Here is a 26,038-nt window from a genome sequence, read left to right on the forward strand (position 1 = left end):
AGAATTGAAAAATTAAAAGAAATAGTCACAGTGCAAGACCTGCACAAGGTCAAGACCATAAAACTCTAACATATATCAGAGAGGAGCTCTCCTAGTTCTGCCCCTTGCTGAGTGACTATTGGCAGTTAATAGCTGTGGATGGAGGCTGTGGGCACTGGAAGGATTCCCATGTAGCAGTGGATGTCCACAGCCCTGCACATATGGGCAGCACTAGTTGAACTCAGTGGGTTATTAAGGAAGGGAGAAATGTTACATAGGATATAGAAGGAATTGGATGGAAAAAAAGAATGGTGCACATGTGTGAAGTTCTCTAATAACAAATAAAAATGATTATTTTCCTGTCATTCAAAAGCATTTGCAAAGAATAAAATCCACTGTTTAAAACTGCATCTATTTGTAATTTATTGTAAAAGTAGTTCATATGGTGGCTGGATTGCTTCCTGGTTTAGTCACTTGTGAGTTTGGTCTTTGATGACTCAAGTGACACTATCTATGCTTGTGAGTGTAAGGGAGTCACATACTCAGAAAGGAGAGAATAAAGCTTCTGCACTCCTGATCCATCTCTTACCTCATCAGTTGACCTTCTACATTTGTAAATACTCTTTCTGCTTCCAGCACCAAGTGGATTTTCTCCAGCTGATAATGAATGCTCACAAGAATTCCAAAGACACAGAGTCTCACAAAGGTAACCAAGGACTACCTGGTCTATGCACAGGGAAGCTCTCAGGAAGTGGGCATGCTGCTCAGAAAATATGCAAGGAGGCTTCTGTAGATAGAGGAATATTTCTGTCAAGTTGCTGAAAGGCAGACATGGCTACCATCTTCATGAAATTTTTTGAAAGCGCACCAGCATAACTGTTCCAAACGTGAAGGGTAGTCACAATGGAAGACCTCAGATGCCTTTGTGTTATCCAGGAGACTATAGGTGTTGTTTCTGTCTTTTCCCACACACTGACTTGAAACTCTGCCTAGACATCTGAGTCTAAACATCCAGACAGGAGGCATGTACCCAAACAGTGCTGATGCATTCTGGGAACCCCTAGTATGAATGTGTTCTATACCTTAATCTATGGTAGATATTGACTTTTCCTTTGCCTGATGAATAAGTAGCTTCCAAGGAAAGCCTCTTTGTACAAACACGCTGCTTCTCTCCATTCTTTGACACACTTAAAAACTACCTATATATTTTTTTATCTTTTTTGTGTGGTGTATGTATGTGTGTTCACGAGTAGGTGCACATGTGCAAAACCCAAGTAGTGTATGCAGAAAACAGAGAAGGCACCAAACATCTCTCCTAATCTCTCTTTGCTTTATTTCCTCTTATTAAACCTAGATCTAAGCTGGCAGCCAGCAGGTCCCAATGATACACAGCATTGGGGTGACAGTGGTGTACTGCCACACCTGGGTTTTCACATGGGGACAGAATATTCAAACTCATGTTCTCAAGCTTGTGTAACAAGTGCTCTTACCTACTGAGCGATCTCTGTAATTTTCCATCTATGTTTCTTTTCAAATTTAAAACTATCATTACTTTCATGGTGGCAAAATGACACTTGTTATATATATATATATATATATACACATATATATATACTTTTATATATATATACATATATATACATACATATATATACATACATATATATACTTTTCAAAGTCACTGTTTCTTTTTTTGTATAAATTCTTTCCAGTTTGTCCACTTGAAACCCTTTCATGTGATCAGCTAATGTTAACTTCTTTTGTACTTCATCTTTTTTTAGAAACAGAGTTTTACATGGCCCTGTTTGAAGGAGAGGTTGACCTCAAGTTCATAATATGCCTGAGAATGCATGACCTTTAAGCATGTTCTGGGGAATGACTCCACAGCAGTCCATCTACTGAGCTATATATCCTCAACCCTTCTGGTTCATTTTGATTTCTAAAATAGATATTCATTTAAAAAAAGAACAGGCTTATAGTCCCATTTCAATATAGAAGCAAGGGCTTATACTATTTGGGAAAAAGAATTTACCAACAACAGAATCAGAGAATTCATGTCAGTAGGTTTACAACTACCTGTAAATCTAACTCTATGGTCTCCAATGCCATCTTCTGGCCTACATGGACACTTGTACACATGTGTGTGCACACACATAAATATTAGTAAAAAAAAAATCTTAAGATCAAGAAGAGGACTGGAGATCAGTTTTCTGTTCCTACCTCTGACAGCGCACAACCTTCTATAACTCCTTCTCTAAGGGATCAGATGGCCTTTTCGCACTTCCATGGGCATACCCCTGACACCTATGTGGCATCCATCTTTCTACATAAACACACACAAAGATACACACAAATGAAATAAAATTAAATCGTAAAAATAAGAAATCCCTTTTTTAAATTAAATTTTTATTTTTTATATTAATTATAGTTTATTCACTATGTATCCCAGTTGTAACTCCTCCCTCATTCCCTCACAATTCTACCTTTCCCCCCTCATCTCCTCCCATGCCCCTCTCCAATTCTACTGATAGGGGAGGACCTCCTCTCCTTCCATCTGACCCTAGTCTATAAGGTCTCATCAGGACTGGCTACATTGTCCTCCTCTGTGGCCTGACAAGGAGGCTCCCACCTCAGGAGGGAGTGTTCAAAGAGTCTATCACTGAGTTCATGTTGGAGAATGTCCCTGTTCCCCTTACTAGAGTACCCACTTGGATACTGAGCTGCCATAGGCTACATCTGACCAGGGGTTCTAGGTTATATCCATGAATGGTTCTTGATTGGATTATAAGTCTCAGAAATGACCCGTGTGCCCTGATATTTTGGTTCTATGGTTCTCCTGGTTGAAATCCTGTCCTCTCCAGGTCTTACCATCTCCCCCTTCTTTCATACGATTCCCTGCTCTCTGCCCAAAGTTTGGTTATGAGTCTCAGAAATCCCATATCTCGAAGTTGCCCAATGGTGACCATGAGTAACATAGCACACACCTTGGGACAACCTGGCTGAAGTGATCTCCCTCATCTCTGGATGTGTCACTCGGATGTCATAATGATAACAGGTTCAGGGTGACCAAACAGCTTCTCCATATTTCTCTCTAAGAAAACCAAAGCCTCATTAGGTTTTCCTCATTCCATCTGTGATAGTCCATATTGACATGACTTACATGAGATATCTTTTTTTTTTACCTCTAGCCCTGTCTGACATGGAGATCATGGCACAGTCAATTATCTTTATTTTTGCTGGCTATGATACCACCAGCACTACACTTTCCTTCATCTTGCATTCACTGGCCACTCACCCTGATATACAGAAGAAACTGCAGGAGGAGATCGACAGCGTTCTGCCCAACAAGGTGACTGGTTGGTGCTTGGAGTAGGAAGGGAAAGAGGAAAGATCATCAAAAACAGCTTCTCATCACATTCAATTCTGTGTGTGTGTGTGTGTGTGTGTGTGTGTGTGTATTTGTCTAAATTATTCTCCAACATATATTTTTGAGACAGGCTCGCTCACTAAACCTGCAGTTTGTTGATTGGCTAGGGTATCTGGACAATGAACACCAATGATCCTCTGTCCCCCAACTGCTAATACTGTAGATATCTGCCACTGCATCTGTCTTTATGAATGATGTGTGTCTGAACCCAGGTCCCCAGGCTTGTGTAGCCGACATTTCACTACTTGAGACATCCTCCCAGCCTCACGTGATAGTTATACAAACTGCTGTGTAAGGGGCTGGGGAGGTGGCACAATGGTTAAGAGCACTGGCTGCTCTTACAGAGGTTCTATCCATATTTGAGTCCCAGTGCCCACATGGCAGCTGTCAACTCTGTTGAAGTTTATTCATGGGGCATCTGATGCCCTGTTTTGCTTCTGTGGGCAATTATCCCACGTGAGGTACAACACATATGTAGCAAAACATGTACACACACCTCTGAAAGGCTCTATCTTGCAAGGTATTGAGACAGATGTTGAGACTCATAGCCAATGTTTGGGCAGAGTGCAGGGAATCTTATGATAGAAGTGGGGGAGGACAGGAGCTCCACAAGGACAGTGACAGATCCTAAAAGTCTGGGCACAGAGGTCTTTTCTGAAACTGATACTCCAGCCAAGGACCACTCATGGATATGGCCTGGAACGCCTGCACAGAGGTGGCTTATGGCAGTTCAGTATCCAAGTGGTCTCCATAGTAATGGGGACATGGACTGTCTCTGACATGAACTGATTGGCCTGCTCTTTGATGACCTCTTCCCTGAGGGGGGAACAGCCTTAGCAGGCCATGGACTTACAGGCCTGATGAGACCTGATAGACTAGGATCAAAGGGAAGGGAAGGAGGACCTCCCTTTTCAGTAGACTGGGAGAGGGACATGGGCAGGGAAGAGGGAGGGTGGGATTGGGAAGGGAGGAAGGAGGGAGGTACAAGGGGAATACAAAGTGAATAAACTGTAATTAATAAAAATGATTAAAACATACAAACAAACAAAACAAGTTTTAAAACCATTTAAAATGTGTCGTGCTAATGAAGATGCTCCAAGATGCTGTGCTTCACTACAGAGAACTCACCAGTACAAAGCAGATGGAGTTGAAAGTTTTCGAAAATCTTAGCACAAATCTTTTTCTTTCTTCTCAGGCATCTCCCAGCTATGATAGTGTGATGGAGATGGAGTACCTGGACATGGTGTTGAATGAAACCCTCAGATTATACCCAATTGCTAATAGACTTGAGAGGGTCTGTAAAAAAGATGTTGAAATCGATGGTGTGTTTATTCCCAAAGGGTCGATAGTGATGATACCATCTTATGCTCTTCAACATGACCCACAGCACTGGCCAGAGCCTGAGAAATTCTACCCTGAAAGGTACCAAAATCCCAAGAGCGAAAACCAAACCTGAATTATGTTGGTCTGTTCATGCTATGGTGTCTCTTGTAGAAAGATGGTCTAATTATGATTTTTGTATCCATCTTCATTCTGTTACGAGAGTGGCAGAGAAAGGGAAGAAAGAGAGGAGAGGGGGCATGAGTTGGGAAGACAATATGACAACTTAAATACAGAATGTTTTTTCTTCATTCTTTAAGTAGTAAATGAGCAACTTAAGTGTGAGGCAGGAACCCACTTTATTTTCAGTCTAAATGTTATGTGCTTTTCAGACTTGGAACATGCCATTATATTGAATGAATTTTTATTCTTTAGAGGAGTATTTCCCTTTTTAAATTTTCTCTCTCTTTCATAATTTTTGAGAATTGTGTGAATGTATAATGTATTTTGCTCATTTTCACATCACATTATCTTGCCACTTCTCTCTCCGACTCATGTTGAATCCCTGTTTGTCCTCAACAATTCTCCTGCTTTTATGTCTTTTAGTTTTTTTTGTGACTATAAGTTTAATTAGGGTTTCTTGAATAAATATAAGTATAGCCGTTGTTTACTGGAGAATGGGCTACTCACCAGTGGCTACACTATTGAAGATACGCTTCTTCCTCCTCTAGCATCTATTAATTGGCAGTAGCTTCTTAGGGAGGTGGAGTCTCATGAACTCCCTTTCTCATGTGGAGAGTCTTGTGTAGTTACATGTTTGTTCATGCGTGCAATGCCATGCCATGTTCAGAAGATAGTATTTCACAACATCCATTTCATATCATGGCTCTCAAGTTCTTGCTGCCCCATTTCTGTGATGTTTCCTGAGGCTTGGAGGAGGTTGAGCACCCCACCATCACTTATTCTCAGCACTTTGACCAGTCATGAAATTCTAGGTTAACTGACTCCCACTGCAAACTGACCAAGGCTGAGATAAACCCTATTTTTTTGTCTAAACATAAATATTTAGAAGGCAGTCCGATACCATATATGCTTAGCAAAGCAATAGTAGTAAGCTCTCCTATAGTACGTGTGACCCCACTAGCCAGATTTACAATACCAGACATTAATTTCCTCTTGAAAATGGATTGCCACTATAATCAGAAAATGGTTCTTACATCTAGCCATATCACCATGATTACACTAGTGAAACATAATGATTCATTTATTTCAAATAGCATTTGTCTCATCTCAATCATATGGGGACCCTGAAAAGGCAAGGGGAATGGAAAAGACCTTTAGTGTACAATCCTCTAGGCCAAATACCTATAAGAAGAACTTCAACGAATCTAACCCAAACTATCTGTATGCTGCTGGATAGATGTTGAAAGGCAATTTCACATAGGTAGTCCTTATGATTTTATTCTTCATTAACTTGTCACCTACTGCTGTGTCTCCAGGTTTAGCAAGGAGAACAAGGGCAGCATTGATTCTTATCTATACCTGCCCTTTGGATATGGACCCAGAAACTGCATTGGCATAAGGTTTGCACTCATGAATATGAAACTTGCTCTCACTAAAGTCCTTCAGAACTTTTCCTTCCAGCCTTGTAAGGAAACACAGGTGAGAGAGAAAATTATCTGTATAAATGAAGTTTTACAGGAGACATTTTTCGAACTGAGGTTTTATGTATAAAAATGAATATTTTTGTTTGGGGTTTAAAATTTTTTTCTGGCCAAATGAGCTATTTCTCTTCAAGAATTAGTTAAGAGGCCTTTTATTCTATACCTGTATATAATGCAGCTGTAGCATTATGAAGACTCAGTGCAGACAAATGTAACCAAATTATATGCATTTTATTGAACTTCTAATCATGTCCATTTGAAATCGGGTATGTTATGTGTCACCAGGAGTTGCAATGGTCACATTTTCAGTGTTTGTTGAGTGGTTAACTCTTTTTCTAGATCTCACAGAAGTCCTATTCTCACAGTCCTCTCAACCACTGACTGATCATAAGAATCAATGAGGATATTTAAAACTCATATATGGATTCTATAGATGTTCCTCAGTTGGCAGAACTACAAGAACTAGAAGTGGTATTGTTTACCTCTAATCTCTGAACTAGAGGCTAGAGGATCAGAAATTCAAAGAATCCTAGACCACTTAGTTAATATGAAGCCAGCATGGGCCATGTGACACGCAGTCTAAAAAATTAAAACAGAAACTCATGATGCCTGGTCATACAACATTTCACCCAGAGTGTGGCTTTAAAAGCTCATCTCTGATTTCCCATGTTATGCCAAGTTGAGAATCAATATGTCAAAATACAATTTCTGGGACTAATGAGATGGCTCAGTGGTAAAGAGCATTTGCTATTCTTGCAAAGAACCTGAGGTCAGTTTCCAGCACCCATGTGGTAGCTAAAAACTAATTGTCACCCCAGTTCCTAGGGTTCTGATGCCCTACTCTGGCATCATTTGAAAGTGCACATGTGTGTTAGTTATACATGCAAATGTGCAGGTAAACACTCATACACACAAAATATTAACCTATAAAAAGTTGCTGGTTATGATGATTCCATCCTAACTAGATGATTTTGCATCATTTCCTAGGAGCTCTGCTCCAGAAGACAGGTATTTCCAGAAATAATTTATTTTTTCTCTTTATTCTTCTCTCATACTTCAAATTCTTAGTCACTTCCCAAATTAATCTTCTGTTCCATTTCCAAACCTCATTTAATTTATGCTCTACCTTTGTATTCTACACGCTGTTATCATCACCTACGGTATTATTTTGTCATTAAAAAGTCCATTTTAGTTAAATTTATTTTCTCTCTATTGAAGGATCTCCCCTCTCATTTATATATCACCTCATATTATTCCTTCCACAAACTCCAAGTTGTTCTTTGAAGAGAGTTTGCACATTGAACCCTTTTGTTAATGTTTTAAAGCATGGTTTACAGTTATAACATTTTTCATAAAAGCAATAATTTAAATTAAAAGGTATCTTTTGTATGTGTCCATGGAAGACTCATGTATAGTATTTAAAGTTTTACTAGTATAAGATAAGACATTTAGATAAAGTATTTATATTTTCCTGAGCAACTTGCTCTTTGTTTCATGTGAATGGATGGCTAAAATTTACAGGACTTGTTTATCTGGTGTGGCTCTCTTTCACAGTTAGTTTTACTTCTGGGCAAATGAAGGGATGGAAGTATTTATTCTTTGATTTGTGGCTTAAGGAAGTTATATAGCTTTATCTACATACAACTTCACTAATTTTATTACTTTGTCAATAAAGCATTTAAATCATATGCCAGAATTTAGATAAATCAAGGGTCTAGCTTTGAGAGCCTATGGCACAATTGGCAAGGGGAAGATTCTCTGGCAAGCACCAGTAATCTTAAACTTGACATTTCTCTATCTCCATGACAACTTTGTTTACCTTACATTTCCTGCAACTGAGACTTTCTCCACCATACATTCATTCTGTATTTTGAAACAAACAAAAAAAAAAAAAAACAGATGTTAGCAAAGACAATAAAGTGAGTTTCCCCTGAATATATGCTTTTAGTGGCTCAACTGTAGTACTGACACATGATCTAGGACCTGAGGATAATTCATTGATTTGAAGTGCATCCTCTCAGAATTAAAATGTAAGTTTCAACAAACCAAAAATAGCTTTTCAATACTTAAAACAATAGTATGACATATTAACTAAAAATTAGGATGAAAAATATTAAGCTTACCTGTTTTACTCTAAATGAGCAGAGAACAAAAATAATACAAACCAACATGACTTGTCTCAGGGCCTGAATTAAGTAGATTATCAATCAATTTACCCAATGCATGTTTGGTTGCATCCTCTCACTATCCAACTGACACAGTTTGGGGAAGAGGAAGTAAAAATATGATGATAAATGTAAGTATTAAGTTTCTGCAAAGCATTCTTTTTTTTTTTTTTTCTTCTCAATGCAGTTTATTCAGGAACCTTGAACAATCTTCTGACCCTGGGGAAAGCCAGCGCACACCTTAAATAGCCTCTGGGTAGCCAACCCCAGAGTGCCACGTGGGCAATGCAGATAGGTCCACATACACGGAAGCAAGCCAGATCCTCAGCCTTAGCCAAATATGGAATTCTTTGTGACAGAGAGCACTCACCATCGGGAAGGTGGAAGGCAGAAACCAGCTCCATCTTTAAGGCGCGGCATTACGCAGCTCTCTACAGTTCCCCCTTTTTGTTTTAGATGCATCAGGCAAGAGTAGAGGTCTGATCTCTGATATTAGAAATAAATTGGGACTTTGTACCGATGTTCATTTAGGTGTCATCCACCCAAAGAGCATCAGACCTGTCCGATACCTTTTTCTCAGAGGCATTCTTATACTGAATGTTTGTTTTACTTTTCTTCTGGAGTTGTTTCGGCTCATTCATTGCCTCTCAATATTTTTCTTCCACTGTTGCAGATACCTCTGAAATTAAGCAGACAAGCACTTCTTCAACTTCAACCAGAAAAAAACATTTTTCTAAAGGTTGTGTCAAGGAATGCAATCATAACTGGAGCATGACTTTCTCTCAAGGAGTTCTGCTGTGCTTTTCAGAAAGGTGGTGTCTAAGAACATTGAACTCTTTAATTTTCATCATGAATAAAACCAAGATGGAGATAGGGATTAATCAACTGGCCCTGATTCAGTACACCCACTAAGGTTTCTCTGTCTATACAGAGGTCCATATCATTTAAAGAAGACTAAGTCAGTGACAGAACAGGAAATTCATCTTGTCTGGTTCTCATGGGACCATCTCCATCCACATATGATTGACTCCATCTATTTCTTTTGAGCTATTTTGAGATTAACCAGATAACTGTATTTTATCAATATTTTTTGATGAAAACATGAACTATAGTGACAACTCAAATTGTAAAATGTGTGTAAGATGTTTTAATTGCAATATTCTGCAATAAAAGTTACACTGAAAATATAAATACACACCTCTTTCAAAAAACCTGGTTCTAAAAGTGTCTTATATTTATTGAGAGCATCATTCAATGTATTTTGATCATATTAGTTCTTTTCCTCCATCTCCTCCTATATTCTTCTCACCTCTGCTCCCAACTACCTTTACATTCTCTCCAAATGTTTCACAATGAAACAAAGCAAAACAAAACCAAAACTAAGGAGTCCAGTTCATGTTAGATAACTACCCCTGTGTGTGAGGCCTGCTCTGGAGAGTAGTTGATATACCGCATGCCACCCCATCAAAGAAAATGGACTTATCCTCTCTCAGGAGCTTTCAGTTGACAATATCTCCTTGGCAAGGGGTAGGACTTTGAGAACCTTCTCACTAGGATTTTGCTTCGTTTGATCTTGTGCAGATCTTTTGAATTTTGTCATAGTCTCTTGGAGTTTTTATGTGCATATGCCGTGTTGTAGCTTGAAAATTTTGTTTCCTTGAAGCCATCTACTACCTCTGGTTCTTCCAAACTTTCTGCCTTCTATTCCATACAGATCTCTGGGTCTTGAGGGGAGAGGTATGACATAAACATCCTAAGTGAGAGCTGAGAATTCCAAAGTATCTAACATTCACTTTGACAGGTCATAAGTTTCCTTGTTAATTACTCTATACTGCAGGATGAAGCTTCTCTGATAAGGACTGAGTGATCCACTATTTTTACAGATATAGCTGTGTGTCATTAGGAATCTTTTTATTCTTACATTAATGTAGTAGGTTAATAGTAGTATGTTTTCTTTTAGGGCTTATGATTTATCTGCTCTCTGTTTTGTGGCTTCATTGACAATATCAGCCATGGATTCAATCTTATGGAGTGGGCATGAAGTCCAATTTTAAAAGTGGTTGTTTACTTCCATAACATTTGTGCCACAATTGCACCAGTGGTCATAAATTTCAGGTTGGTCATTATAGTTCACATCTGGGTGAGACTGAATATTGCTTTTCTCATCCAGCAATTTCATCTGTAAAAGTAGCTTTTATTCTCCTGTTTGTGTTGTCATCTGAGAAGTTTATTCCCCCTTCTGCTATCTAGGCTTAGTCTTGAAAGCTGATAGCCTCCATACAATCTAACCCAGGCCTAGAATGTTTTCAGTATCTGAGCCTCACTGCTGAATGAGCTCACCCTTTCTTGTTCTTTCTGATTTCTGGACTGGCTGGTTCAGCTCAGCTGTTCTGGCTCAAACTCCTCTCTCAGCTGACTCATTCAATCTGGCATTTCTCTTGACCTCTGTGTGGCTCTGCTTGGCCTCAACCTAACTCCAGCAATCTGCTGTGATCTCTCTAACTAAGGAGGACACAGAAACAAATGTATTCCATGGCAATTCACTCCTTGGAATCATGTACTGATATTTTTGTAAGATTTTGTTGGAATAAATAAACACTTGGATGAGTGTACACAGATAAAGGATGTGTGTGAGTATTAATAATACATTTACAGTCTGAGATTTAAATAACACTATAGGGTTAAAACTCACTAGGGTCTTCTGCATTTTGATGTAGCAATCATGAAAGTGGTTGGAGAAAGATGGGGATAACAAGGTAGAGAGAGACAGTTTAAAATTGGATCCTAGAAATTTCCATTTCCCTTAAGGTTTGCTGAAAACCCAGGCTCCATGTTAAAACCCCTTCCTTCACACTGTTACCATCTAACTACCACAATGTGTATGCTGATAACCAGGTCAAAGCAGTCTCTAAAATTAAAATGGGCTTCTCAAAAAAATAGTACAGGAAGTACAGACTGAACAAACCCCTGAAGCTGCATTTAACTTTCCATTTCCTAAGAAATCCCTATACAAAACCAAAAACTTCCTAGGTCATTTTCAGGAACCCGTTTGGTCAAAAGCTCCAGATAATTTTCACAAATTATTGACTCTTAGAAGTGTCTATGAATGTCCTGCCTCTTTCTAGGACAATTTGATAAATCTAAAACCCAGAGAACGAAAGTACCGGGTTGATGAAATTGATGAATTTACCTTATTTCTGTACTCTTAATCTGTCTGTGGGCTAACATAACTAAGACCTCAGACAGGTCATATTATTGTGGCTCTTAGTCTTTTTGTGACTGCAATATACACTGAACACTTACTGGTATTGAAAGCCTAAATTCTAAACTTTCAATTTTAAAACTAGATAGGAGAAAACTAGATAGGAGAGAAAAAACAAGAAAGGAGAGAAAGGAGATGGAAGAGATCCCTGAAAACAATTGCTTTTAGTTCTTGCATTTTTTATGAGCACAACTCCTAATAACCTGGAAACACCCCTGATAGCCAACAACCAACAACCGTGCCTCTTGGGGCCTTAGCATTTGTATACCTTCTGAAATGTTTCCAGAATTACGAATGTTACACAACCACAGAAACTATCTGCCAAAACCACTCCTCTGCTGGATTATAGAGCAAATCATAGTCAGCTTCTGTGGTCAGTCCTAAGCACCCCCACATCCCTATACATGGGTTTGAAATAAAAGCATTTTTTTTTGTATTTTTTAAAGAAATCAGTGTTCAAAACCTGTCATTACATCACCCACATCTTAATCCTTTTCACCTTTGGCACTCATTACTGTCTGCCGTTGTGTCCAAATCCTGAATTTAGGAAATGATATTAAAAAATAATTTGATGCAATGGAACTAAAACAAAATTTCTAGTGATGCATTTCAGCTTTTGAAAGAAATAAAAATCATAACAGATAAAAAGTGTTCCAGTTAATATTAAAAGTAAAAGTGATCAGGAAAGAGCAGAACTAACAGTGGGAATAAAAGAAAATCTGGGTTGGAATACAAATACATATTATAAATAAAATATATATTATAAACAAAATAAAAAAATTGGGAACTCTGGGGAGTCATGGAATTTGTCTATTATTGATGCCTTGAGGAGCATGTGCCATAGTATTTTCCATTTATACTCAGGAGCTCCTTGGACACTGTGTCCATTTCAGTCCCTGAGACCTGAAACCCTCCCTCAGACTTTGGAGCATTAAGGACACCTGTGTAGCTCTGCATTCCCTAGAACTCAGAAAAGCATAAAGAAGCTTTAAAGAACATTTAATCTTAGACATTAATCCTTTATACTCTGTATAACTTGCAAATATCATAACATCCCAGCAACTACAATTGTATTCTTCAGGGGAGCAGCATTTACATTCTGTTTCTGATAAGTCTGTAAAAAGTCTGATTGCATGCAATGAACTTGTCATTTCCTCCATATTAATTTGGCCCCTCTAACCTGTGCTGAATAGATGATATTCCCTCTGATCTAACCAAATAACCATGGAATGGCATGTAAGTGCAATAAGTAATAGAACATTTGATTGTACTAAGGTTTGCTGAAATCTGATTCTATGTTCAAACTCCAGCTTTTTATTGTAGAATGTACACTTTCACTATAGAATTCCAGCTCTGCCTTATTTTGTTTTTTCAAACAAAATTTATTTTATTTTTCTTTTTTAATTTTAATTTTATTAATTACAATATATTAATTTTGTATCCCATCTGTAGCCCTCTCCTTCATCCCCCCAATCCCAACCACCCTTCTTCTTTTTCTCCCTTGCCACTCACTCCCTCAGCCCAATGACAGATGAGGTCCTCCTCCCTTTCTATCTGACCCTAGCACATCAGGTCTTATCAGGACTGGCTGCATTGTCTTCCTCTGTTGTCTGGCAAGGCTACACCACCCCTCATGGGGAGGTGATCAAAAAGCAGGCCACTGAGTTCATGTCAGAGAAGACCCCTGTTCTCCTTACTTGGGACCCACTTGGAGACTGAGCTGCCATGGGCTATATATGTGCAGGAGTTCTAGGTTATCTCCAAGAATGGTCCTTGGCTAGAGTATCAGTCTCAGAAAAGACTCCTGTGCCCAGAAATTTTGTTTCTGCTGCTCACCTTGTCCCCTTTAGATCTTCCATCTTCCCCCTTCTTTCATATGATTCCCTGCACTCTGCCCAGTTTCGCTATGATTCTCATCATGTACTTTAATGCACTGCTGTGTAGAGTCTTTCAGAGGCCCTCTGTGGTATGCTCCTATTCCCTGTTTTCTCCATCTTCTAAGGTCTATCCCTTTTGCCTTTCAACGAGGATTGATCATCTTACCCAGGGTACTCCTTCTTGCATAGCTTCTTTACATGTGCAGATTTTATAATGTTTATGTTATATTATATGTCCAATATCCACTTATAAGTGAGTATATACCATGTGTATCTTTCTACTTCTGGGATACCTCACTTTGGATGATATTTTCTGGTTCCCACCATTTGCCTGCAAATTTCATGATTTCCTTGTTTTTAATTGTTGAGTAGTATTCCAATGTACCACAATTATTGTATCCATTCCTCATCCGAGGGACATATGGGTTTCTTCCAGATTCTGGTTCTTACAAATAAAGTTGCTATAAACTTGGATGAGCAAATGTCCTTGTTGTATACTTGACCATATTGTGTATATATGCTTATGAGTGGTATAGATGGATATTCTCTGAGAAAGCACCAGACTGATTTCAAAGGTGGTTGTACAAGTTTACATTTCAACCAGAAATGGAGGAGAAGTATTTCTAGGTAGTCAAAAAATAAGTTTAGAATACTCTGTTTCTAACATTTGTGACTTTTATCTTGAATTTAAAAACACATACACTGTCGTTTGTAATGAAATATTTCTATTACATTTAACCTTTGTGTATTTCTAAAAACTATCATTTCATCAAATAATTTTGTTTTACATTTTGAACTAAACATTTACCAAGTTTATTGTCAGAACAATCAAATCTCAATTTTGGTATACTTTTTCTTTAGTGATCATGAACAATAATAAATTTTTCTCAAGAAGATAATTTCACACTCACTTTGCTGCTATTATGCTTTGTTGTTGCTTTTCCATTATCAAATGTATGCTTTAACTATTGGATTCCAGATCTGACTTATGATATGTGTTTTATTAACTAATTTATATACAGATAATACTTCTTTTTAAATATCTATTCTAAAAATAGGATTTTATTGTGCTACAATAATGAATCCTTGGTAGTTTCAAATTTTAATTTTTATCATATATGTGTTTCCTCTGCTTTGAGTATATTTCACAATCTAGTAACTATGACAAAATTGTGCATGCTATTGTATTCAGGACTGAAGTGTTCCTACTCTGTGTATATTGGATATATATATATATATATATATATGCACCTACCATATACATAAAATACAGTAGAAAGATATTTATCAAGGAATATTTCATATCTGGTACTATGGACCCACAAGAAATATTAGGAGGTGGGAAACCATATCACATGAGAAATAACTTGAGGTTCCCATTATCTTAATGTACTTATTGTCAAACAATCTTCTAAATATTTGTGTATGTGTACAAGGAAAAGTAATACTCTCATTCTTACTCAAAGAAGCCTCTCTGTACAGTGATTTGTGATGAAGTTCTTGGCAGCCATCTGTCTCCTATGCTCCTTTCTCCAATGGATTCCACAGATCTTACCATTAGATCCTTCCTGTCTCCACTCGTTGCTTTGTCTCAGGCACCAATTTTAGCATGCACTCCCTGCTAACCCAAGGGATGTTCCTCCCAGGGCAAAAAGCAGGTTAATACAGACCCATAGCACTCCTATTGCTCCTGAGATACAATCCCCTAGAACTTTTCCAACTTTCTAGCAAAAAATGTTTTGTCTCCATTTCCTCTCTGATACCATTTTCTACCGGTCACAAGGACTTCTCCTCCAATTTTCTTTCCTTCAACTCATTCGACTATTCCAGCTCCAACAGGAGGAGGCATTCCCTGTGAACACAGCAGCTGAGCAAGCAAATAAAACAAGTAACACCCATTCACTATACTCTACAAAAATCCAGAAAGAAAACAGAAGCTTGGAAACAAGACACCCACCCAACAAAGACTAACACCCAGGAATCAGTTCCTAGATATCTAATCATGATAAACCTGGTGCCTAGGTGATGGTAAAAAAAAAAAAAAAAAAAAAAAAAACAGAATCAGTAACAACCAAGTCAATATGTCTACAGAAGAACCCAGCTGTCCCATGACAGCAGGCTCTGAATATTCCAATTTAGCTCAAGCACAAGTAAAATACCTTAAAATAAACTAGGTAAAGATGTTAGAGATTCTCAAAGATAACATTAATCAGTTCCATAAAGAAATCCAGAAAAACATGAACAAAAGTTGGAGGAAATAAATATATCTCTTAAAAAACATAAAACAAACAAATGAAACCCCACAGTCCCTTGAAGGAAAAAAAAAAGTCATCAAGACCTGACAACAGAAATACAGTCAATAAAGAAAACACATGGTTGAGGGAATTCTGGAAATTACTTAGGAAGTAAAAAAAAATACAGACTCAGTGAGTATCAATAGAATGCAAAACATGGAAAAGAGAATCTAGTCATTGGACATATGTCAGAGAAAATGAGTCCATCAGTCAAAGAAAATGTTAAATTCAAATACTCCTGAAACAAACAAACAGAAAATCTGGGTCACATTGAAAAGACCATTCCTAAAAATAAAAGGTATAGAAGAAGGAGAAAAAACCCATCCTAAGGGGCTATAATAGGTTTTAAACATAATTAGAGAATAAAATTTTCCTGAGCTAAAGAAGAAGCCTATAAAGGTACATGAAACATAAAAAAACCAAGTGTATAGAACTAAAGAAGATCCTTCATCCCATAATAATAAAAACACTAAACATAAGAACAAAGAAAGAATATTAAAAGCTGCAAGAGAAAATTATAAAATATAATACAAAGACAGACATATTATAAATTCACCTGACATCTCAGTAGAGACTCTCAGTCCAGAAGGGCCTGCCTGTCTATAAGACATCACATAGATGGCAGCACTTACTACTATATCCAGCAATTTAGTCAGCAAAACAAGTTGGAAAAATAAAATATTCATAATAAAGTCTAGTTTAGACCACATCAATCTTAAACCTAGGTCTATAAAATGAAAGAGTAGGGAAACTCCAATCTAAGGAGTTAACTACACTGATGAGAACACAGAAAACAAAAATCTCACAAGAAAAGTAAAAGTAAGGATAAACCACAGACACGCACACACACCTTCACCACTAGATGCAACAGCAGCAGCATACACAAAATAAAAGTAATCAACAGTCATTGGTCACAGATATCTTTCAGGATCAGTGGTCCCAATTTCCCAATAGAAAGAAACAAAATAACAGAGTGGATGTGAAAAGACTTTCTATCCTTCTGTTGGGTCCAGGAAAAACACCTCAAAATAGGACATTACCTCAGGGGAAAGGTTTGGAGAAACATTCCAAGGAAATGATCTTAAGAAACAAGCTTGTGTAGACATTTTACTATCTAAAAAATAGGCTTCATAGCAAATGTAATCAAAAGAGATGAGTAAAAATACTACATATACTACATACTAATCAAAGTAAAATTCCATCAAGATGACATTTCAATATTTAACATCACTGCTCAAGACAAGTTGACAAATGTTTGTAAAAGAAACAATACCAAGGTCCTCCTTTTTCTTTAGAATCTTTAGGACTATAGATTTTAGTATGTTTATTCTATATTAAATGGCTAATATCCACTTATAAGTGAGTATATACCATGTGGGTCTTTCTGTGTCTGGGTTACCTTAGTCAGTCTCATCTTTTCTAGTTCATTCCATTTGCCTACAAATTTTATAACTTCCTTGTTTTTAATTGCTGAGTATTATTCCATTGTGTAAATGTACCACACTTTCTGTTTCTAAAGCAGAAATAAATTAGAAACTGAAAAACAGATGAGGAGGCTACAGCTGATGAGTCCACTGAAAATGCATGTCCTTTCTCTGCAAATAGTTCATAATAATTATCTGATTTTGTGTGCTTATGCTATTTTAAAAAGGAAAGATTTTTCACAGCTTAAATACCATATTGACCTTCCAGCCCTGATAGTGGGGATCTCAGTACTCCAGTCTCACTAATGGTCAGGTCATTCAGACAAAACTAACAGAGAAATACTGGAGCTAACAGGTGCTTTAAACCAAAAGGACCTAATCAAGTTATAGATCATTTCACTCAAAAATGAAAGAATATGCATTCCTTCTAGCACCTTATGAACTTTATCCAAAATTGACAACATACTCAGACAAAAACCAAGTCAAAGCAAAAACAATAAAAATGAAATAACTCCCTGAATCTTAGAAGACTGCCACTGATTTAAGCTGGACTTCAACAAAAACAGATACAAAAAAATTTGGCAAACTCATAGAAACTGAAGAACTATCACAACTATCTAACTGAATGAGAAAACAAAACAAAACAACAACAACAACAACAAAAACAGCCCTCCAAATTTGGAATACAATGAATGTGGTTTAAAGGGAAAAGTCCACTTCTCTTGGCGCCTACTTTAAAAAGCGAAGATAGTAATGGGAACACAGGCTGTCTCTGACATGCCTGCTCTTTGATCACCTCCCCTTGAGGGGTGACCAACCTTACAAGGCCACAGAGAAGACAATGCAGGAACTCCTGATGAGAACTAATAGACTAGAATCAAAAGGAAGGAAAAGACCTCCCCTACCAGTGGACTTGGGGAGGGGCATGCATGTAGAAGGGGGAAGAAGTTAAGGACTGGGAGGAGATCTCGACTTTGGAGGAGGGGCAAGATGGCGGCGCCAGGAGGACTCTCATTCTGAGCAGCAGCACAGCAGGATCAGCACAGTGAACAGCAATCAGAACTCTCGGCCATAAAACACAGTCATTGTGTTTCCCAGGTGAGAGGATACCCCACGGTGGGGGATTCAATCAGCTTTTAACTCACCTGGCTAAACCGCGGAAGAGATCCCGGTTCCGCCAGACGCTTGGCTGCCGGCCGCCAGGCCCAGCCCCAGCCCAGAGCCACAAGCCAGTGTCTCTGGTCACGGTCCCAGACTGAACCTTGGGCACCACACTATCAGAGACTGGAATTTTCAGTCGAGACATAACCCCAGGGTACAGGAAACGATTGGGACCGGCCTTAGGTCACCCAGACATCCCCTGGAAAAGACTCGGGCGGGTTCCACGGGCACCCCAGGAGGCAGCCCGGAGCCAGAGCCGGGGACCCAGGTTCCGGCACAGAGGCCTGCCTGCCTGCGCGCCTGATTCGCCGCCAGAGATAGAAACGGCGGGTCTGATCTCAGAGCACTCAGCTCACCCCCAACCTGAAAAGGTCCCCGGAAAATTACCCAGCTTAGGGAGCCACTCAGACTCCCAAAAGCCACAAAGGCAGACACAGGCAGTTTCTGCGCACCAGACAGCTGGCAGAGACTGAGCCGCCATCACTCAGCTGTGCTCCAGGCACAAGCAAATTTCTGTGGCCAGCCAGCTGGCGGACACTGAGCAGTGTGCACCAGGGCAAAAAAAGACACTAGGAGTCCTTGTCTCCAGAGAATCCACGGGGAAGGAAGGAAACTGTACTGATCTAAATCACCCAATCCTTCCCTAGAAAAAGTCTAGTAGTCTAGTGGGGCCGAGGCGCCAGCACTCAGCTGTGCTCCAGACACAAGCACAAACAGTTGAGGCGCACCTGATGTCCAACTGGGTCACAGCAGCTGATCATTAAATTTGCAACAAGAAACCCAGAAACAGGGCAGCTGCCCTCAGGACTTCCCTGGGTGAGAGGAGAACCCTCTCGACTAACAAAGACCACAGTTACCACTCAGGTCTATATCCCTGAGGTGAGCAACTCCTGAAAAAACACCAGCCATCCAGGGACTATACCCAAAAAGCTGAGAAGACATCCTTCAGGAAAAACCAGCTTTCTGCAAAGGGGATTCTCTCCACCACAGGATCCCCAGGAACCACCAGAAAATAACCCCTAACCCCAAACTCCTAAGATAACACAATGGGTAGAGGCCAGCGTAAAAGCTCAAGCAACAAAAGACAGAGCAATATGGCATCTCCAGAACCCAGTTACCCAGGGGCAAGTAGCCCTGGACACCCCACCATAACTGAAATCCAAGAAGATGACCTAACAAGTATGCTCATGAAGATGATAACAGAGGAAACAAATAAGATTCGTAAAGACATAGAGGAAGATAAACTCAAACAGAATATTGCCATCCGTAAAGAAATAGAGGAAGCTGCAGCCAAACAGTTTATGGCCTTTAGAAAGGAAATGCTTAAAACACTGAATGAAATGAAAGAAACAGAGTTGAAGGAACTAAAAGAAAAACAGGAAAGTACAATCAGACAGGTGAAGGAAGTAAACAAAACAACTCAAGACCTGAAGATAGAATTGGAAAAATTAAAGAAAACACAAATGGAAGAAATAATGGAAAGGAAGAATCTAGGGAAGAAAACAGGAACTACAGAGGTAAGCATAACCAACAGACTACAAGAGATGGAAGAAAGAATCTCAGGTGTAGAAGATACAATGGAAGAAATCGATGTATCTGTCAAAGAAAATGTTAAATCTGAAAAATTCCTGACACAGACCGTCCAAGAAATGCAAGACAATATGAAAAGACAAAACCTAAGAATAATAGGTATAGAGGAAAAAGAAGACTCCCTTCTCCAAGGCCCAGAAAATATTTTCAACAAAATCATTGAAGAAAATTTCCCCAAGCTAAAGGAGAGGCCAATTAGAATACATGAGGCCTACAGAACACCCAGCAAATTTGACCAGAAAAGAAAATCCTCCCGCCACATAATAATCAAAACAGTAAGTATACAGAACAAAGAAAAAATACTAAAAGCTGCAAGGGAAAAAGGCCAAGTAACATATAATGGCAAACCCATTAGAATCACACCTGACTTTTCAACAGAGACTATGAAAGCCAGAAGGGCCTGGACAGATATCATGCAGACCCTAAGAGAACACAGATGTCAGCCCAGGCTACTATACCCAGCAAAACTCTCAGTCCTCATAGATGGAGAAAACAAGATATTCAATGACAAAAACAAATTTCAACAATACCTACAAACAAATCCAGCATTACAGAAGACACTGGAAGGGAAAATACAACCCAAGAAAGCTAGCTACATTCAAGAAAACACAGGAAATAAATAACCTCACTTCAGTAAAACAAAAAGCAACCAAGCACACAACCTGATGACCACAGCCAACATCAAAATCAAGAGATCTAACAGCCACTGGTCATTAATCTCTCTTAACATCAATGGACTCAACTCTCCAATAAAAAGACACAGATTAACAGAATGGATACGTAAACAAAACCCAGCAATCTGTTGCATACAAGAAACACACCTAAGACACAAAGATAGACATTACCTGAGGGTAAAGGGTTGGAAGACAACTTTCCAAGCAAACGGACCCAAGAAGCAAGCAGGAGTAGCCATTCTAATATCTGATAAAATAGACTTTCAACCAAAATTAATCAAAAGAGATGGGGAAGGACACTTCATACTCATCAAGGGAAAATTCCACCAGGAAGACATCACAATCCTGAACATATATGCCCCAAATACAAGGGCACCCACATTTGTGAAAGAAACATTGATAAAATTTAAAGCACATATAGATCCACACACCTTAATAGTGGGAGACTTCAACACCCCACTCTCAACAAAGGACAGGTCAACCAAACAGAAATTAAACAAAGAAACAATGTCTCTGACAGAGGTCATGAATCAAATGGACCTAACAGACATTTACAGAACTTTACACCCAAACACAAAAGAATTTACCTTCTTCTCAGCACCTCATGGAACCTTCTCCAAAATAGACCACATAGTGGGTCACAAAGCAAGCCTCAACAAATACAAGAAGATTGAAATAATCCCATGTATCTTGTCTGATCACCATGGAATAAAGCTGGACCTCAACAATAACAGAAATAACAAAAAGCCTACACACACATGGAAACTGAACAACTTGTTACTAAATGACAGCTGGGTCAGGGAAGAAATAAAGAAAGAAATTAAAGTCTTTCTAGAAATCAATGAAAATGAAGACACAACATACCCGAACTTGTGGGACACAATGAAAGCAGTGCTAAGAGGAAAGTTCATAGCACTAAGTGCCTTCAAAAAGAAATTCGAGACAGCTCATTCAAGCACCCTAATGGCTCACTTAAAAACCCTAGAAAAAGAAGAAGCAGACACACCAAGAAGGAGTAGACGGCTGGAAATAATCAAACTCAGGGCTGAAATCAATCAATTGGAAACAAATAAAACAATTCAAAGAATCAATGAAACCAAGAGCTGGTTCTTTGAGAAAATCAACAAGATCGACAAACCCTTAGCCAGGCTAACTAAAAGGCAGAGAGACACCACCCAAATCAACAAAATCAGAAATGAAAAGGGGGATATAACTACAGACACTGAGGAAATCCAAACAATCATTAGGACTTACTTCAAAAGTCTATATGCCACAAAATTTGAAAATCTAAATGAAATGGACAATTTTCTTGATCGATTTGACTTACCAAAGCTGAACCAGGACCAGGTAAATCAACTAAATAGACCTATATCCCCCAAAGAAATAGAAGCGGTCATCAAAAGTCTCCCATCCAAAAAAAGCCCAGGACCAGATGGCTTCAGCGCAGAATTCTACCAGACCTTCAAAGAAGAGCTAACACCAATTCTCTTCAAACTATTCCACAAAATAGAAACAGAAGGAATATTACCAAATTCATTCTATGAAGCCACAGTCACCTTGGTACCTAAACCTCACAAAGACTCAACAAAGAAAGAGAATTTCCGGCCAATCTCCCTTATGAACATTGATGCAAAAACACTTAATAAAATACTTGCAAACCGAATCCAAGAACACATCAAAGATATTATCCACTATGACCAAGTAGGCTTCATCCCAGGTATGCAGGGGTGGTTCAATATACGGAAATCCATCAATGTGATCCACCATATTAACAAACTGAAAGAAAAAAACCACATGATAATCTCCCTAGATGCTGAAAAAGCCTTTGACAAAATCCAACATCCATTCATGTTCAAAGTACTGGAGAGATCAGGGATACAAGGCACATATCTAAACATAGTAAAGGCGATATACAGTAAGCCTATAGCCACCATCAAACTGAATGGAGAGAAACTTAAAGCAATCCCACTGAAATCAGGGACAAGACAAGGCTGCCCACTCTCTCCATATCTCTTCAACATAGTGTTGGAAGTCCTTGCTAGAGCAATAAGACAGTTGAAGGAGATCAAGGGGATACAAATTGGAAAGGAAGAAGTCAAATTATCACTATTTGCAGATGATATGATAGTATACATGAGTGACCATAAAAACTCTACCAGGGAACTCCTACAGCTGATAAACACCTTCAGCAAAGTGGCAGGATACAAAATTAACTCAAAAAAATCAGTAGCCCTCCTGTATACAAAAGACAAAAGGGCTGAGAAAGAAATTAAGGAAACAACACCCTTCACAATAGCCACAAATGACATAAGGTACCTCGGAGTAACCCTAACCAAGGAAGTCAAAGACTTGTATGAAAAAAATTTCAAATCTCTGAAGAAAGAATTAGAAGAAGATATGAGAAGATGGAAAGATCTCCCATGCTCATGGCTTGGTCGGATTAACATAGTAAAAATGGCCATCTTACCAAAAGCAATCTACAGATTCAATGCAATGCCCATCAAATTACCAACACAATTCTTTACAGACCTGGAAAGGAAAATTCTCAACTTCATATGGAATAACAAGAAACCCAGAATTGCTAAAACAATCCTCTACAATAAAAGATCTTCTGGAGGTATCTCCATCCCTGATCTTAAGTTGTACTATAGAGCAACAGTTTTAAAAACTGCATGGTACTGGCATAGAAACAGAATGGTGGATCAATGGAACCGAACAGAGGACCCAGAAATAAACCCACACACTTATGGACACCTGATCTTTGACAAAGACGCCAAAACCATACAATGGAAAAAAGATAGCATCTTCAACAAATGGTGCTGGTCTAACTGGATGTCTACATGTAGAAAAATGAAAATAGATCCATACTTGTCACCCTGCACAAAACTGAAGTCCAAGTGGATCAAAGACCTCAACATAAAACCAGACACATTAAATCGGCTTGAAAAAAAAGTGGGAAATACCCTAGAACTCATTGGTACAGGGGGAAACTTCCTGAACAGAACACCGACAGCACAGGCTCTAAGAGCAACAACCAATAAATGGGACCTCATGAAATTGAAAAGCTTCTGTAAAGCAAAGGACACCGTCATCAAAACAAAGCGACCACCTACAGATTGGGAAAGAATCTTCACCAACCCTTTATCTGACAGAGGACTCATATCCAGTATATATAAAGAACTAAAGAAGCTGAAAAGCAGCAAACCAAGTAATCCACTTAAAAAATGGGGAACAGAGCTAAACAGAGAATTCTCTGTAGAGGAATACCGAATGGCAGAGAAGCACTTAAAGAAATGCTCAACCTCATTAGCCATTAGGGAAATGCAAATCAAAACAACCCTGAGATTTCACCTTACACCCATGAGAATGGCCAAAATCAAAAACTCAAGTGACAACACATGCTGGAGAGGTTGTGGAGAAAGGGGAACCCTTCTCCACTGCTGGTGGGAATGTAAACTTGTACAACCACTCTGGAAATCAATCTGGCGCTTTCTCAGACAACTAGGAATAGCGCTTCCTCAAGATCCAGCCATACCACTACTGGGCATATATCCAAAAGAGGCTCAAGTACACAAAAAGGACATTTGCTCAACCATGTTTGTAGCAGCTTTATTTGTAATAGCCAGAAGCTGGAAACAACCCAGATGCCCCTCAACTGAAGAATGGATGCAGAAATTGTGGTACATCTACACAATGGAATATTACTCAGCAATGAAAAATAAGGAAATCATGAAATTTGCAGGTAAATGGTGGGATCTGGAAAGGATCATCCTGAGTGAGTTGTCTCAGAAGCAAAAAGACACACATGGTATATACTCACTCATATAGACATACAACATAGGACAAACCCACTAAAACCTGTGCATCTAAAGAAACTAAGCAAGAGAGAGGACCCTAACTAAAACGTCCAAACCCCATCCAGAAAGGCAAAGAGGATGGACATCAGAAGAAGAAGAAAACAGGAAACAACCTAGGAACCTACCACAGAGGGCCTCTGAAAGCCTCTGCCCTTCAGACTATCAAAGCAGATGCTGAGCCTGATGGGCAACTGTTGGGCAGAGTGAACGGAATTTTAGGTAAGAACTGGGAAATAGTAAGAGCTGGAGAGGACAGGGTCTCCACAAGCAGAGCAACAGAACAAGAAAATTTGAACATAGGGAACTTCCCAGAGACTCATACTCCAACCAAGGACTATTCATGGAGATAACCTAGAACCCCTGCACAGATGTAGCCCAGGGCAGTTCAGAGTCCAATTGGGTTACATAGTAATGTGAAGAGGGACTGCCTCTGACATAATCTGATTGGCCTGCTCTTTGATCACCTCCCTCTGGGGGGGGGAGCAGCCTTACCAGGCCACAGTAGAGGACAATGCAGCCACTTTTGATGTGAACTGACAGACTAAGATCAGAAAGGAGAGGAGAACCTCCCCTATTAGTGGACTTGGGGAGTGGCATGCAAGCAGAGGGAGGAGGGAGGGTGGGATTGGGATGGGAGGAGGGAGGGGCTTATGGGGGGATGCAGAATGAATAAAGTGTAATTGATGAAAAAAAAAAAAAAGAATTTCACCTGATGGCATTGGAGGCCCATATCTGAGTTTTCTATGCTTTGCCATAACCTGTTTTTCTATGATCTAACTGAAGAACATTTATTGCTGTTCTGCTAGTAGAAATACTTGACAGGACTGCCTCCACATTGGAACGTGGAATTTGGTGTGACCCGAATCTATGTTCCCAGGCCATGGCAATTGTTATATTCAACAAGGATACAACTCCTTGGTGTCTTGGGATGCCCAGCCATCCCATCACTTAGGAGTGTCTACTGTGAATTTTTTGGCTATAGATTTCCTAACTGATTTACAGAAGCCAGCCTCCCAAAACCCAGCACGCTGGTGTTTTGCAGTGTATTGGCCACTTTCTTGACTGACCCCCATAGCACCAGGACAAGGTCACGGGAGCTGCAGAGCATCACTGGAACCAAGAAATTTCAGTGACTACCTTCTAGACTTAGGGTCAATATCATGAGAGTATTTCAACCAATATGCCCCAAAACTGAGGACCAGATCATGGATGCCTTTTATAGTTCAGGGCTACAGAGATGTCTTGGGGGTTAAGAGCACTTGTTCTTTCAAAGGACCAGGTCTATTCACGCCTGGTAACTCACCCTATCTGTAACTCCAATTCCAGCAGATTCAGCTCCTTCTT

General features: G+C 39.1%; 1 protein-coding gene across 1 annotated transcript in view; it reads left to right on the plus strand.

Moving 5' to 3' along the window:
* Positions 1–14,166, plus strand: part of LOC132651235 (cytochrome P450 3A1-like) — a 32,058-nt gene extending 17,892 nt beyond the window's left edge. The window contains exons 9-13 of the mRNA XM_060376483.1: positions 616–685; positions 3,168–3,328; positions 4,602–4,828; positions 6,226–6,388; positions 9,229–14,166. Of these exons, the coding sequence (XP_060232466.1) occupies positions 616–685; positions 3,168–3,328; positions 4,602–4,828; positions 6,226–6,388; positions 9,229–9,330 (723 nt within the window). The 3' untranslated portion in view covers positions 9,331–14,166. The remainder of the gene's footprint in view (positions 1–615; positions 686–3,167; positions 3,329–4,601; positions 4,829–6,225; positions 6,389–9,228) is intronic.
* The last annotated feature ends 11,872 nt before the right edge of the window (positions 14,167–26,038 follow it).

This window comes from Meriones unguiculatus, assembly GCF_030254825.1.
Source record: "Meriones unguiculatus strain TT.TT164.6M chromosome 13 unlocalized genomic scaffold, Bangor_MerUng_6.1 Chr13_unordered_Scaffold_41, whole genome shotgun sequence".
Taxonomy (NCBI): Eukaryota; Metazoa; Chordata; class Mammalia; order Rodentia; family Muridae; genus Meriones; species Meriones unguiculatus.